At 44.2% G+C, this 17446-nt stretch overlaps 1 protein-coding gene across 1 annotated transcript in view; it reads right to left on the bottom strand.

Annotated features, from left to right (window-relative positions):
* Positions 1 to 769: 769 nt before the first annotated feature.
* Positions 770 to 17446, bottom strand: part of MYO3A (myosin IIIA) — a 172989-nt gene continuing 156312 nt past the window's right edge. Inside the window, exons 30-33 of the mRNA XM_022580201.2 lie at positions 13897 to 14003; positions 7009 to 7049; positions 5482 to 5625; positions 770 to 967 (exon numbers count right to left, since the gene is read on the bottom strand). Of these exons, the coding sequence (XP_022435909.2) occupies positions 850 to 967; positions 5482 to 5625; positions 7009 to 7049; positions 13897 to 14003 (410 nt within the window). The 3' untranslated portion in view covers positions 770 to 849. The remainder of the gene's footprint in view (positions 968 to 5481; positions 5626 to 7008; positions 7050 to 13896; positions 14004 to 17446) is intronic.

The raw sequence follows: 17446 nt of genomic DNA on the forward strand, positions 1-17446 counted from the left end.
GGCGGGGCCAGAGGAGGACACCTCGGTTGGGAGGGCTGTGTGGGGTGAGAGAGAGAGTCTGTGTGAGTCAGCGCGCTGTGTTGCAGGATTTGGAGCTTTGTCTAGAGGCCACGTTTGTGTCTCAATTACGGGGTTCTACGTTAGATGGTAAGTTTGGGGTGGCTGGGGGCAGGGGTGTTGTTCGCTGATGGAGACCGAAGACACCGCACCCTCCCTCCCTGGGCGCTGCCACCTGCCACCAGCACAGCCGGACAGCAGGAGCCTGGGCCCAAGGGGGAATCCAGCGGACCAGCCCCGAAAGCCGCGAACTTTCCAAGGCACTTCCTTTATTTAATAACCTTAATGACCAAGGGAAGGGATGAAGTTCATCTTCAAAGCCACCCCTCGCCCCCCGCCCCGGCTTTGTTCTGTCCTCACAGACTCAACCCGTCAGCGAGGACGCCGCGGGCCTGGCAGAGCCGTTTCCGAGAAAGACGAAATCAGTGAAGTTACCCAAAAGGAGAGAGGAGGGGTCGGCGAGAGCTCAGGCGCAGTCGGGTCCACGGGAGTCGCAAACAAGTGAACAAAGAGACACATTGAGGGCCAGGGCCAGGGATGCCCAAACCGGCGGCTGGTGGGAGTGGAGGATGCGGGAGCGCGGAGACGCGGCGTCCGAAGGGCTCTCCGCCCTCCGAGCACCGGAGGCTGGTCCGGGCACTCGAGGGGCGAGCACAGCGGGCAGCCCCTGCCAAGGCCAGGGCTGCGGCCCCAGCGCCTCATGGTGCAGTGCCTGAGGATCCCCCGCCTTGGCTCCGGCAAGCTCCGCAGTCTCGGGCACATGCCGACGGCGCTGGCCGCCGAGCACCGGGGCTACACATGCTGAACGAGGCGCCGGCGCTGGGAGGTTTTGCGCAGGAGCCTCCTGTAGTCGTAGGGGCTGGCGGTGGGCCCATTCTCCTCCTCCTCGCGGTTCCCCGCCGCCCAGCACCTGCGAGCGAGACCCGGGGCCGAGCATCAGCGGCGCCACCGCGCGCCGCGCATCCCCGCCCACCCCGAGTCAGGCGGGTCCTCCTCCCACACCTCCCACCAAACTGCGGGCGTTTGATAACCGCACGTTCAAGACAGCAGGGCAGTGACCAAACGGATCTGCGACATCGCCTCAGCAGGTTTTCAAAACTCCTGAGCGAGGAGCAGAAGGGTTGGTGGAACCTGGTGGAACCCGGTTGTTTGAATGACAGCTAAGTAAAGCATCAGAAGGTGTAGTTCAGAAAGGTGAGTTTGGTTTGGCTTGAAATAAATTCACAACCAATAAACAAACACTTTAGTACGTTCCGGTCAAACAGGAAACTCAAGGTGCCTATACAGACAACCATCATTTTGCAACTGCTCAGTTGTTTCCTTAAAACGCTGCCCCCAAATCTGACCCACCCCTCTGTTAGCCGCAAGGAGTGGGCCCTGTCAGCTTTTTTAATGCTTCCACGTTTTCAGCGAGGCTGCTGGGTCACCTTCCTGAACCCACTGCTGGGAAGCCCTGCCAACGTTTACCTTTAGGGTCTGCAGCTTGCCTGGGGAAGTGGGGAGCTCCCTAAAATGCAGCTACATTCTTTCATTTATTCATGGAGCACCTAGTAAGCATCAGCCAGCAGTGTAGGTGATGGGTGAACACAAGTCCCTGCTTTCCCAGCGTTTATAGTCTAGTGGGGGAGAGGACCATGGACAGCTCCGATACACCAGGTGGAGGGAGGTCTACAGAGTCTACAGCGAAGTAAAGCAGGTTCATGGGGAAAGGCTGACGGTGTGTGTGTGTGTGTGTGTGTGTGTGTGTGACTAGTGTGACTACGCAATTTCATAGAGGGTGATCAGGAAAGGCCTCTCTGATAAGGTGACATTTGACGAGAGGCCTGAAAGAACGGGAGGAGAGAGCCAGGCAGATCTCTTGGGGAAGAGCAGTCATTCCAGGATGATGCAAGACCCACGTAAAGGCCCCAAGATGAGTGTGTGTATTGTGTTCATGGCACAACAAGGAGGCCACTGCGGCGTGAATGGGGCAAGCACGGGGGAGAATAGTGAGGGACGAGAGCAGGAGGAATGAGGGGACAGTGTGACAGACAACATAGAGCTTTGAGACCATGGCAAGAATTTGAATTTTACTTACAGCAGGAGACAAACTGGAGGTTTCCGAGTTGAGTGATTCAGTGGAAGTAAGGAGGCCTGTTAAGAGACACTGCAATAGTCTTAAGCAAGACTGACAGGCTTAGGCTTGTGGAGGTTAGAACTGGTCAAATTTTAGTTATCTTGGTAGGTCAATCTGGAAGAGTTTGCTGAATGGATGTGGGGTGTAAAAGAAAGGAATCAAGAATGTCTCCAAGGTTTTTACTTTAAACCACAGGAAAAGTGAGGTTGCCATTTAACGAGATGGGGAAGGCTACAGGAGAGCCCCTCATGGGGGAGGGGGAGATAAAGATTTTGGTTTCAGTTGTGCTAAGTTTGAGATACTTACTAGATATTCAAGAGAAAAGATACTGAATAGGCGGTTGGATATATAAGCCCTGACCTACGCTAGAGATTTCAGTTTGGGAATTTTAGGTAAATAGATGACATTTAAGGTCATGAGAGTATGTGTTGATGATGCAAACAAAGGACTGGGACTCTCCAGTGTTGAGAGGTCAGTGAAATGAGGAGGAATCAGCGAAGGAGAATGAGAAGCAGAGGGTGAGGTAGGAGGCAAACCAAGGGAAGGAGCTGCTGTCCTGGAGGCCAATGAAGAAAATGTTTAAAGAAAGAGTGTCAAATGCTGCTGATAGGGTGAGATAAGGATTGGGAATCATCACTGGATATGGTGACCTTGGCAGGGACAGTTTCCATGGAGTGATGGGAATGGAAACTTGAGTATGGTGGCTCAAGAAAGGATGGGAAGAGAGGCCCAGGAGGAGGTAGGATCTCGCCCATCTATTTACTCTTCTGCTGTAATGAAGAGCAGGAATACAGGTGTTCTGGAAAGTCAAGGGTGACTTCCAGATCGAGTCAAGGGTACTTTTTATGATGCGTCCAATTGGATCATGTTCGCAGATTGTCAGAAATGATTTGGTAAAGAGAACAAACATTCAAGGTGCAGAAGAGAGAGCGGACAGTTGCAAGACAATGTTCTGGTGGACATGGAAGGACTAGAATTCAGTGCACAAAGGGAAGGTTTGGTCTTAGCTACAAGGACAGTCATCCATGTTATCACTGACTACCTTGCACTTGCTTTCATTCATTCAAATTCATGAGACACTCAAATCATCATTGCTTTTGTCCATGATTCCCAGACCTGCTTATACCTTCTGTGTGTACTTGGGTGGTGTGTGTGTGTGTGTGTGTGTGTGTATGTTCAGATAAATATATATATTTATTTATTTATCTGAACACACTATATATAGAGTATGCATTATATAATATATATAAATATTTTATCAGAATAATGTATTAGTATCTATATAAAATATGTACTATATATTTCTATATAGGATAAATATATAATATTTATTAGATCATAATTTAATATAATAAGATATATAAAATATTCTTTCTACAATAACATCTTCCAACATATAGCTTGGCCTGAAGCTTCTCTAATTGTCCCAAAAGGTCCTTTAGAGCTGTTTTTCTGTTTTGTTTTTGTTTTCTATTTTAAAGCCAAGATCCTATCAAGGTTGACCTACTGCACTTGGTTGTTTTGTCTCTTTAATCTTCCTTAGTTTAGAAATATCCCGCCTTGGAGTTACCTGTCTGCATGGTTAGATACGAATCCTTTCTCTCTCGGGTCCAGATCCTCAGACACAGATATAAGCATGTATCTTGGACACGACCGAATCACTCCCTCCTCAACCACCCAGCGTGGGTGCTAAAGGTTATCAGCTCTAAATTCACAAAGGCCTGTGTTCAAATTCTAACCCCATCATTTATTATCTAGGTGACTGTTTGCAGTATTAAACTAAGCAGGCTTAGCGTCCTCATCTGTAAAATAGGGCAAGGAGAGTAACCATCTCGCTAGCTCCTGTGAGGGTTAAATGAGATACGAGCAAAGGTAACAGGATAAGAGCACAGCCTAGCACACCGCAAGCGTTCCGCTGAGGTGAGCTCCCAGCTTCTAGTCTAGTGAACTGCCTTGACATCCAGAGATGCCACTGGAACACCAGGGAGTGAACACGTTCACAGTAGATGTGTGCCTGCCGCTGCGGGGACGGGAGAACACGCCTGAGGGGAGGCAGGCTGGCTTGTTAAAACGGGAAGTGGGTGCGTCAGTGAGAAGCCATTTGAGCAAAGAGTGAAAGCCCTTGGATTTTAGTTCACTCACTCAATGTGGGACTTCGGGCAAGTCCCTTAATCTCTCGGGCACTTGGTAATTCTCCCATATAGAACTCTGTGGTTGGACCAGAACATCTCTAAGCTCCAAGATGGAAGAATACATCTTCTTTTGGAGACAAGGGGCAGAAATCATAGTTCAGGTCCGTTCTGGACAAGCAAATAAAGATGATGACAGCCACCATTTATGGAACACCTCCCCGGCGCCATGTCTCGCATTAAGCGCCCCGCATTCATCGTTTCATTTAATCTCTCCAACAACACGGCGAGGCAACTAGTAAATCCTTTGGCAGATGTGAAAACGGAAGCTTAAAGAGGTCTAGTAACACGGCAAGGTCACTCAGCTACTAAGTGGCAGAATTGGGACCCAAACCTGAGACCATCTCGCTCTAAACCCTCTTCTCTTAACCACACAGCACACTGTACAAGAGGCAGCTATGAGGGGGCGGGGTCTGCGTGTCCTGGGCTGACAGGGAGTTCACTTAGGATTTTGGAAAAACAGCTTTTCATTGCCTGGCGCTGCTCCCATTTCTCATATACCACATGTCCATCTTATTATGTGCCCTCAATTTCAAAACTTTACAAAGAATTTTTTGGGGAAAGAAAAAAACATTCCCAAAGTAGTAAGTAAGCTACAAACGGTTTAAGTTAAATGTCAAACAAAGTTGGTGGCAAAGTGAAAATCAAATCCAAAATACGTATTTCTGTATGAATACTTCTCCCCAATTTTTTGTTTTTGGTCTGACATCACTGATTCTGAGAAATTACACAGCATAATCGAGAAACCAATAAGTAAATAAAATCACACTGGTTAGAGCTTAAACACAGGTTTTGGATATTATTAAACACAGATATTGTTTATAATTATACAGTATGACCACATAATTTATCACCCAAACCAAACAACTTTCAAAAGGGAGTGCTTTTCATGAGTACACCAAGAAAACAGGTAAAAGCCGGGATTGTGCTAGAAAAACTGGGATGTCTGATTACCTTCCCATAATCCTTATGATTTTACTTTTAAACAACACATCAATCCTAAGACGCAATGCTCAGTAAGAACGCTTTGTCATTAGTCCATACGTAAATGAAAATGCTTTAGAAATGGAATGGTGAGTATAAAATTGAAAATGCTGTACTTCAACGTACGTTTATTACCTTTCATCAGCTTTAAAACATTGATTCTGGAGTTCTTGCTGCTGTCTTCGTTCTCTTAAACTAAGGTTGTGTTCCTCTGGTCCAGGATGACTGGGCAAAATTTCCTTATAATAGAAGTCTTCCAAATCTAATAATTTTCCCTGACTGCAAATGAACACATAAACACACCACAGTATCAAGCTGTCTACTCACTTAAACTTACAAGATACTTGTTCTCTTCATTTAAAGTATTTACAATAATTAAGCAGCAACACATGTATGTCAACAGGAATGAGAGAGGTCTTGAAATGTGCAAAAACAGTATATACCATAAATTAAAAAGAAAAACAAACCCCTCACTTCTTACCTCTAAGAGGGCATTAGCTGCTGGAACAGCTTTTCCAAGTTCTACCACGTTCAACTTGGCACAAAACTAGTAGTTACTAGATAGCCGGTGATTATAATGCTCACTTGGCCAGTCTACATCAGGACTCACAACTGACCCTTGGACCACCATGAGGAAAGCTGACCTTTATGTACTAACACAAGCATTTCCCAATTTTGTCAGCCCACTGAGGCACACCATGTGTCATGATCTTACCTTACTTCCTTCACAGGTAACCTTCTGTCCTTCCCTACCCATTTGTCTTTAGGGGATTGATTCCTGTGCTAGATTTTAATTTCTGCACACAACACACACACAGGGGTGTGTCCTCAACCATTTTCATTCTTGGATCTAGTCAAACTGCACTCTGGTTCCTGTGGTGCTTGGTATCTCTGGTCTGATGGAACTTCATCTAAGGTCAACAGGTGTCAGTCTGAAAAACTACTGGGTGTTACAGTATTTTGGGGAAAAGTGCTTTTCAAGTTAAGATACCAATCTGTAAATGAACTTTCAGAATGCCACTGATTCATAAATCAGGAACTCTGTGTCCACTCATGCTTAATAGAAGAACCCTCGATTGTTTTGAGCACTGTCTGGAAATTCGTTGCTTGAAATATAATATTAAAAGAGTATAATATTAAAACAGTAAAGCACTGGTGGGCTGAAATGTTATAGGGAAAGGGGAATAGTGTGAATAGAAGTGGGCCACACGCAGGTGACATAAACCTCATCTTCCTAACAAATACATAAACATTATAAAAAGTGATTTAGCTTGTGTTGAAGAACAAAAAAGCACAAAGAGTTTGGGGAAAGAAAGTTCATGAACATAAGCATGCTCAAACTGCTCAATCAAAACCATATTAATGGGACAAGAAAAGCAAATGCCGTACTGGACGGTACAATTTATTAAAAACTGTTTGAGTTCTCAGTAAATAACTTGCACTGTGTGATCTCAGTATATTTCCGCACATATAGTATATACCCGATAGGTAAGATCTTATAAATTACATATAAACCTCATATTTATAATAAAAATGTATTGAGAGCACACTACTGCCCACAATCTATCCACATAAAATGGGTGGTTTTTAATCATAATTTGAACATATGGAGTTATATTTTGGTTTGAGAAGATGACATTAAAAGTTAGACATAATAATTACCTATCTTTCCTCGATCTTCGTTTTTCTTCTTGGATTGACTTCTAAACAGAATAGAATAATTAAAAAAGACTCTATATCATATTATGATCTTAATAAGATTAATTTATATATTACTATAGTATTAACATATAAATGTATTCCTATAAAGCTGATTTAGAAATAAGCAAGTGGATAAAACATATTTACAATCTAAAGAAATTTTACTCAATTAAAAATTTTAATTTATTCAAATTTTACTAATTATGAATTTGTGTTTGTTTTTTTTAATCAGGCCGGGAATGAAATTAATCTTTGCATCCCATGTAAAAAAAGAGTTTACCACACAGTGGTGACCAGTCTACACAAGATTACATAACGTGTATCTACCTATAAATGGGGACAAAATGTCAGACTTTCTGGAAAGTCTATCTCTCTATCACAAATGTAGTTGTATTTAGGCAGGGTAAGGAGGCTGCTTTGATGTCATCCTTGTCTGCAGGTAAAGCAGATGGGTGGATAGTTAGGGCAGCTGCAACAGGACACAGAAGAATGGAAATCTGACTTCATTAACCTATAGGAGCCCACTTATGGCATAAAAGTAGCAGGATGGATGACACATATGTTCACTGCAAAATGTTTTTTCATAATTGGGAATTTGATGTATCACGGCACACTTTAGAATGTTTAAGTATAAAAGTAACTAGATATATTTTAATCAGTAATTCAATTTGAACACACCAAGTGGTATTTCATTTAATCTTACATACAAAGCAGTATTCTCTTTTGTATTGTGACATTAGTCATGTGTTTCACTGTGTTCTAGCTCAATGCATTTGAACTCCTATATTTACATGTTGAAAAGAAGATATATGTCTTTTAGGCTGAGAAAACAAATACCACACTCTCCTTGAACAAGCTTAAGATATTATAATTGTGGCAACCGTAACGCAAGTATCAAGTTGGGTGGCACCATAAAAGTGCCAGATAATAAAAATGTCAATTAATAATGGTTTGTGGGCTTCCCTGGTGGCGCAGTGGTTGAGAGTCCGCCTGCCGATGCAGGGGATGCGGGTTCGTGCCCCGGTCCGGGAAGATCCCACATGCCGCAGAGCGGCTGGGCCCGCGAGCCGTGGCCGCTGAGCCTGCGCGTCCGGAGCCTGTGCTCCGCGACGGGAGAGGCCACAACAGTGAGAGGCCCGCATACCGCAAAAAAAAAAAAATAATAATAATAATAATGGTTTGTAAATATCTAGGGTTTTCCCAAGTTATCCTTAGACATAGTGAATCATTTTTTCTCATAACTTATCATTTGTAATAACTTAAAATGTTAGATGAGGCAAATAGTTCATAGTTCCTTTTATTCTTATCGTTGGTATTTTAGTGGGTGGATGAGGTGGAAATGAATGCTTTCCTGCATCAAGTCTGGGAGTGGACCATTCAGGAAGTAACAATGTAAGGGGCAGGACACCAATTACATTCCTGTCCTCCTTCCCGTTTCCTGTTACTTCACATTCTTGACACAGTGCCCTAGGCTAGGAGGTGCTTACAAATAATGCTGTTACCAGCACAAGCACAACGGCCCCTAGCAGTTCAGTTAATGATCCCTGGGAGCAGGGTGGTGTTTACTGTGGTGGTTGCTTTAATAGGAGAGGTCCTGCCTCCTTGATCCATTATCTGAAAGAAACGTCTCTCTTGTCCTTGATAACCATTTTCTATAATCCAAAATGATGCTGAGTAACAGAGATCCCCTTTCTACAACCAAGAATCAAATAACGTTCCACCCTGGCGAGGACCCCTTTTTATTCTGGATCAGCACTTCCATCTGGGAGATGGTGTGTACAAGTTGGTTCTCAGTTACAGGAATTCTTAGAAGAGTAAATACTGTCTGGGCTTATTTCGCTCTTGCCTGTCTAATAAAATGTAATTCAATGATATATTTTTCCAAAAATTATTTAAGATGGTTCATAATAGAAGCAATTATGTAATCAAGGTAATAAAATAGGAGTTGTAAATAAGGAACAAAGAGGGAAGAAGAAATGAGTGTTAAGACAGAGCTTTACATTTAGTTGTCTCTCAGTCCCCTAGGCTCTAGGGCTAAAGGGATGTATGAAATGGCATTATTGATCATGAAGAAGGATATTGCATTTCCTGGAAGAGGACTTAATATGAATTTTATCACACAGGACTTTATATTAGGAGCATTTACACACACACCTCGGAGATATTGCAGGTCTGGTTCCAGGCCACTGCAATAAAGCAAGTCACACAAATGTTTTTGGTTTCCCAGTGCATATAAAAGTTACGTTTACACTCTACTATAGTCTATTAAGTGTGCCATAGCATTATGTCTAAACAAATGCATACCTTATTTTAAAAATACTTTATTGCTAGAAATGCCATAAAACTGCCGGTGGAGGGTTTGAAATACTACAGGAATTACCAAGAGACACAGAGACAGGAAGTGAGCAAATGCTGTTGGGAATATGGTGCCAATAGACTTGCTGAATGCAGAGTTGTGACAAACCTTCAATTTGTAAAAAAAAGAAAAAAGAAAAAACAGTACCTGTGAAGCACAATAAAACGAGATATGCCTGAATTACTAAGACCAATGATGTTTGCAATCAGAGTTTTGATATGACAAATTACAAACCTGAAATTTTAAATGCAAAGAAGCAGCAAATGTCCTATGGCCGTTTCTTATCAAACTAGAGTAAAGAGGAGAGAAAGACAAGGAAACAGAGATGACTTACGGAGGAGATATCCAGTGAGGATGTTTCTTGAGGAGGCCTTTGAAAGAACAGAGGTCTGAGCTCAGAGGACTGAAGAAGCCATTCCTCAGTCACTGCATCTCACTCCCTCTCCCTCCCACCTGACATAAAGAAATACATTTTATCGTAAGACTTTAAAATTCACCACTACATCATGGCGGACACAGTCTTACTTCCCTTTTGGAAATACACGAATATATAATGTATTCAGAGGCCTTCACAAGGATGAAGAGGGTAGCCGAAATGTAGACATAACAAAAAAGGGACCTGGGAGTGGCCAAACCACCTACTGCTGTGGTTGAGGGAAGGCCCCAGAAAAATAATGGGACCGGAAGGGACTTGTTGATGTGACGGGGTCCATTACTCACTTCTTGAGGAAGCTGTTGGCATGGAGTCATTTTGCTGATGGCTGCACAGCTTCTACGTGTTAGAGCAGACACCACACGCCGTGACAGTGGGGCGTGAGTGTTCAGCTAATGTTCTCTCCTCCACAGCCACGTTTCTAAGCTTCAGCTTACTCTTATTTTGGACACGACAACAGCAACATTCCCCAGATGTAGGAGATTAAGAGCATCAAATCATAGAAGAGAGCTAGTATTGATGTTAAGGCAGTCGGAATGACCACCCTAAGTGGTGACATCCAAGGAGAAACGAAAGCTATATTAACAGGTGAGACATCTGTCAGCACAGCTGCTCGTGTCGGGCAAGCATGAGGGAGGGGTGTCTTGTCCACAGCTCGGCAGCCTGAGAACCTCGTCTAAAGTAAGTCGTGTGTTATTTAGCAAATAGTCTCATGACGAGCAACAGTCAGGCCATAAGAGTGAGCAAAGTCCCTGCCTTCCTGGAGCTTCTAGTCCACAGGGGAGAGTCAGCCAGGAGACGAGCAGATACATATCTATACCTGCTGTGAAGAAAAATTAAGTAGGGCCAGGAAGATACAGAGAGACGGGTGCTACTATAGATACGGCTGTCAGGGAGCCTCTCTGATAAGCATAGTTCTGAATAAAGTACAAACATTTTTGCTCACTACAGTGACCTGGGTCATGAAGAAAAGGTTTAAAATGTGCAGTATAATGTATTTGAGAAGGATGTTTGTGAAAACCATTTAAAAGTACTGAGAATGCTTTGATGGTTAAAGGGGGTAGGGCTCCATCACAGGTATAAATTTCACTTACGTGTAACACCCCAAATCTGGGTAAAGGCCAGATAAATGTGAACCCATGGTGTGTTTTCACTTCAAATAATATACTAGTTTTCTATGTTTCACTGAAGCCGCAGATTTCAAGACCCAGGGTTATAAAAAGGTTTCCAGTCACTGATAAATTAAGATGCATGAAAACAATTTATACTCATTTTAAAAATAATAGTACAATGACAAAGTAAGCTTCTTGGGGGCAGGGACTCATTTGTGAATCAGCTATATATATATATAGCTGAGTCAGTCTGCTGTATACCTGAAACTAATACAACATTGTAAATCAACTATAGTTCAGTTAAAATTGCTTTGAAAATAAATTTAAAAATAAGTAAAATTGACTGTGGTGATGGTTGTACAACTCTGTGATTATACTGAAAACCATTTAATTGTGTATTTTAGATGGATATGTGTGTGTATGTACCCATAGTATATAGGTGTGTGTGTATGTACCCACAGTAATAAAAGGGTGTGTGCGTGTCTGTGTGTGTGTACGTACCCACGGTATATAGGGAGGTGTGTGTGTGCATACCCACAGTATATAGGGAGGTGTGTGTGTATGTACCCACAGTATATAGGGAGGTGTGTGTACATACCCACAGTATATAGGGAGGTGTGTGTACATACCCACAGTATATAGGGAGGTGTGTGTGTATGTACCCACAGTATATAGGTAGGTGTGTGTACATACCCACAGTATATAGGGAGGTGTGTGTGTACATACCCACAGTATATAGGGAGGTGTGTGTACATACCCACAGTATATAGGGAGGTGTGTGTGTACATGCCCACAGTATATAGGGAGGTGTGTGTGTGCATACCCACAGTATATAGGGAGGTGTGTGTGTACATACCCACAGTATATAGGGAGGTGTGTGTGTGCATACCCATAGTATATAGGGAGGTGTGTGTGTATGTACCCATAGTATATAGGTAGGTGTGTGTACATACCCACAGTATATAGGGAGGTGTGTGTGTACGTACCCATAGTATATAGGTAGGTGTGTGTACATACCCACAGTATATAGGGAGGTGTGTGTGTACATACCCACAGTATATAGGTAGGTGTGTGTACATACCCACAGTATATAGGGAGGTGTGTGTGTACATACCCACAGTATATAGGGAGGTGTGTGCGTGCATACCCACAGTATATAGGGAGGTGTGTGTGTACATACCCACAGTATATAGGGAGGTGTGTGTACATACCCACAGTATATAGGGAGGTGTGTGTGTACGTACCCACAGTATATAGGGAGGTGTGTGTACATACCCACAGTATATAGGGAGGTGTGTGTGTACGTACCCACAGTATATAGGGAGGTGTGTGTGTACATACCCACAGTATATAGGGAGGTGTGTGTGTACGTGCCCACATTATATAGGGAGGTGTGTGTGTACATACCCACAGTATACAGGGAGGTGTGTGTGTATTGCCCACATTATATAGGTGAGCGTACATATACGTATGACTGCCTTCGTGCATCACGTGGAATATGTCAAACGCTAGGTGCTCTGATATTTGAGTCTGGAGTCAGAGGGAGAATCTGAGCCAGAGGCCAGGATTCAGGAATCAGTGGAACTGATGTCATGTCAGCTGATGAGACTGTCCGAAGGCAATGAGATGAGAAGAGAGTCTAAGATCGAACCCTAGGCAACACCAAGGGGAAGAGGACCCTTCCAAGGACACTGGAGAGAAATCAGCAGAGAGAAGGGAGAGGACTGGGAGATGGTTGATTTGAAAGTCAACCTTCATTTACGGCCGGGGAGGTGGGAAACTCAATTGCAACTCATGGAAAACATTCTCTGGGCTCTACAAGGACATGGAGGGTTGTTGCTGTCTTCACTGTGGCAGCAGGAAGTGAGAGGGGGAATAAGTATTGTAAATGGAAGGACCAGCAGGTGCAAAGGACTCAGGAGCGTGGGAGGCCACGCACTGGCAGAGGTGCCAGCAGTTAACTCTGGCCAGTGGGCACGGGGGCGAAGAAGTCTGGACTTGATGCAGAAGGAGTTGCCGAGCCATTAAAGGGACTCTCCAGGGAGGAACACAATCAAAGTTATGGTTTAGAGAGATGTTCTGGTACGGCTTGCAGAGGCTGAGATTAGAAGCACTTAGGTGGGGCCTGAACTACTCCAGGTGAGGAGTGAGACGGTCTGAAACAGGGCCGCTGCCGTGAGGCCAGATGATGAACCAGGGCGAGCCTTTGTGGGGAGGAGTCCCACTTCAGCGTGTCTGATCAGCAGGCAAGATTCCGGATGCCTCGCAGTTCTGCTGGTTTAGGTAACCGGGCAGATGCTGGTGGCATTCACGGAGAACAGGAACCTAGAGGAAGGGCAGGCTGGCAGGGGTGATGCTGAGAGCTCCCAGGCTGCTCACCGTGAGTCAACGGGAGCTGGGAAACCAGAAGACCTCAGTACAATTAATGGCCCTGACAGCGAAGAGGTGCCTTATCCGTGTCTCAGAATCCTGATCTGTGAGATGGGGATGCCACCCTCCAGGCTCTAAGATTCGATCTCACCATGTGTGTGAACTCACCTCATTCTAGGCCTGGAATTTAAAAGGTGTTCAATAAATGTCTCTTCCTCCCCCTTCCTTCTCCCCGTCCATTTACACTAAGGTTCCTCCCTGGAGAGCTCCTGCTGTGAGGCCCTTCTCTTTCTGGGTTGATATTTGCACAGCAGCTCAGATTACAGGACCAGAAGAGAAAACTGTGGGAGGGCACAGGGGTTACAGGACTGCTGGAGAGGCGTGGACCCTGAGGAAGAGGGGTTGGCGGACAGCCAAGTGCCCAGACTGTCAGCCAAGGGAGGGGCAGGTAAGCAGAAACCGAGGCGCATCTCCTTTGCAAAGCCCTCCCTTTTGACAGGACTAGTGTGGTCAGTTTCCACGCTGGTTGTTAGGGGAATGCTATGGCTCCCACCTGATAATGAGAGTGAGCCACTTACATGTAGGAGAGAATAGTACGTGGAGTCTTCAGGGTTATTTAGTGTTTTGGGTTTCCGGGGCCGCCTTGGAGGTCTCAATATTTTTGGCCCCTCTCCTTTGGAGATACCTACAAGAAAGGTGATCATAAACAAGCACTCAGTTACAAAGGCTAGTATCAAGCACTGTTTACCGTTTGTGTTAAACGACAAATTATATACATACAACTGGGGCAAAAACTGGGAGAAAGAGGAAATTCCTTTGTCCCCCCCCCCACCAACCCTTATTATATTCCTCATCATGTGTTTCCTTCCGATTGTCCAGTGGTCTAGGATTTTGAGAAGTTAAGGGGAAGAGAAGACGGGGAAGAAAAGAAATGCACAGTTCGATAATGTGGAATGGCAGGTGAGGGTGGATGGGGCGAGCAGACAAAGCTGCCATAAAATCTCTAGAAAGGAGGATTATGCTCATAGAATCTCGTTGTCTCCTTGCCTCCCCGTCACTGGTACTACAGAGTGACCCATCCATCCTTCCATCCATCCATCCATCCATCCAAACACTGCATGATCCTCATTTTTAAAGTACCACCTCATATTATGACCCAAACCAAGAGACAGCTCAACTGCAGGCTGGACAGATATTCACCAATATTTAGAATCTCAAACTATTAGAATGTTCAGATCGGACTTTAGAATCCTTGGCCAAGAAAGAATTAGGTTTGTCCTCTTCTCCCTGCTCTTTCTTTGATAGAGCCAAGTCCTCAAACCTGCGGCAACATCATCAGAGTTTCTGAGGATCTTCACGCTTTGCTGTCAGTGCTTTTGTTACAAGTGGCCTTATGTCTACAGAGTTAATAGGCCGCTTACAAACAATTTCTGTCTATTTTTCACGATTCTTGACCACCTCATCCCCTAAGTGCATTTGTGATAAATATATCAGGGTTGGGCTGGGAGTAGGGTATGGGTGCTTACTGGAGAATGGCTTACATTCAACAGATATCTGAGCACACATTTCTTAGCTGGACTTTAAGGGCATCAATGGATCATTATTGCATATAATAATGGGGCAACAATAATTCCTAATCCTCAGAGATGGAAATACACAGAGGAACTGAATTGTTCCAAACGATTCTAATCAGATCACGTCAAATCTAATCAAATCAATGAATGCTCCATACTTACTACGTGTGAGCAGCCGGGACTGGCAGTGAAAGACCACTCCAACCAGGATGGAGACTCACAGATGCCTAACTTTCTAGTCCCAGCCCCAGCTCACTGTGTGAACATATTTATCACAAGAGCATTCATATCCTAACGTTAGCCAACTCATTCATTTTAAAATTTATGGGAAATTGCTGGATGACAAAGATAGATCAGCTAGCTGGGAGTATGTCATCGTGGTGTAAGGCATGGAACGGTGCAAACCAGGACAATCATTCATTACCGTCCTTTTTAGAATAAAACAAAAGAAAACGGGATCTTTGTTAATGAGACCACGTTAATAGAGATCAGTTATAGACAGGAGGAGTAAAAGTGCTTTTCCAACCAATCCCTGGAGGTTCATCTCCCATTCTCTCTCTCCCTTTTCCTCCAAAGGAGTAGACAGAGGAGGTGGAGGGAATCCAGATACCGGAGCCCTAGCCGAATCCTGTCTTAGACCATCACAGGCTCGAGGAAAGATGGTAAAAGCTGAATTCTCGCCACCACCCAAAACAGTGGTCTTTTATTATTTTCCTTCTCCTAATTTATCCTCTCTCCCAGGGCTGATTTTTTTTTTTTTTTTTTTTTGCAGTACGTGGGCCTATCACTGTTGTGGCCTCTCCCATTGCAGAGCACAGGCTCCGGACGCGCAGGCTCAGCGGCCATGGCTCACGGGCGCAGCCGCTCCGCGGCATGTGGGATCCTCCTGGACTGGGGCACGAAGCCGTGTCCCCTGCATCGGCAGGCGGACTCTCAACCACTGCGCCACCAGGGAAGCCCCAGGGCTGATTATTAAACAGCTCTTATTGGCTCTTACCAAGTTTTATTATTTTTAAACGTATTGGCCATATGCACTTATATATCTTATTTGAGTCTGAATGGCAAGAAACATTAAAATATAGTATCAAGTTATTATGTTTTTAGAAACATAAAGGTGACCAGGGACTAAATTTTAACTTGACTTTAATACTATTTAAAGTCTGAATTAAAATATCAGAATATTACTATTGTAACAGCAATTAATTAAATTTAAGGTGGCAAAGAACCTGAATAAATGCCACGAAAGGGAAAAACAAACGGATTCTGGGAATAAAGGAAGTCTTGCTCTTTCTTCATTTTCTCATCAAATGTTGCCATTCTATCTGATTTCTATCACCAAGACTCTATAGAACCTGCCTTCTAGACAGTCAAGGGTGACCACTTTACTGCCCAAGCCAAAGGCCACTTTTCTGTCCTTATTATCTCTGACTTCATGACCATTTAACATTATCGACCACCCCTTCCCTTTATGACTGAGGGTGAGGTTTCTGAGGGCAAGACACCTTATCTCATTTACCTTTGTATTCCTGGCACTTAAGGAAATGCCTGACACATAGTAAGCGATTAATAAAAGTTTGCTGGATGAGGAAACAATCCTTTGCCTCCTGGAATGAATCATGGTGCTCCCAGCTCCTTGTACTTTGCACAATGACCCCCCTACAGATGACTTCCCAATCCATAACTTGGCTAGAACCTCTCATCCACCAGAGCTCGGCCCTAATTTCCTACCCCTGTTGAATACGTGCATCTCAAACTCTCAGACTCAGGTGAGCCAGGGGTCATCTTTCTTCTCCATCTAAGATTCTGTACACCACAACCTTAATGGCACTGTATTTCTGTCCCCCAGGTTTGTAATATTGATGTCACCCGCGCCTAATTCCTCTTCTTCGTTTCCTGGAAGCAGGCAATCAGCAAATTCTGTCAACTTTTTTGACACATTCTTTGAAATGCCTAATCCTCATCCACTAGTTCTTGCTTACCCTTGCTACCACCCTGGGCTAAACAGCTCATTTAACAACCGTGGCAGCGTCTTAATGCGCTCTGTGCTTTATCTCACACGTGAGAACCAGATTTTCCTTCCTTAAATACCACGATGAAATTTCACTTTCCAAAAATTCGTGATGCTTTTTTCCTTCTCCATTAAACCGAAACCTCTCCTAAATCCAAGTTACTTACAATCTCAGCCATTCCAATTGATCTCCCACTTCCCCCCCAAATGAACTACCTCCTCTGGTCAGCTTCGTTACCTAACTGGAACCCCAGCACACCATGTTTAGAGCTGTAACTTTGCTTATTCTCATCTTCTCATAGAAAGGTTTTTCATGGTCTCACTGAAATCTGAAGCATCCTTCAGTGCCTGTCTCCACCTCCGCCTCTTCCGTGAAGCTTTCACAGATGGCCCAGTCATCTCCGTCTCACGTGAACATCAATGGTACTCACTGGCTGTGCAATTTATTTGAAACGTGTTATGGGCTGAATTGTGTCCCCTCAAAATTCATACACTGAAGTCCTAACCCCCAGTTCCTCAGAATATGAAGGTGTTTGGAGAAAGGGT

Source organism: Delphinapterus leucas, chromosome 2 (genome assembly GCF_059928025.1).
Source record: "Delphinapterus leucas isolate spDelLeu-1000000601 "Yukka" chromosome 2, BTC_Dleu_Yukka2, whole genome shotgun sequence".
Taxonomy (NCBI): Eukaryota; Metazoa; Chordata; class Mammalia; order Artiodactyla; family Monodontidae; genus Delphinapterus; species Delphinapterus leucas.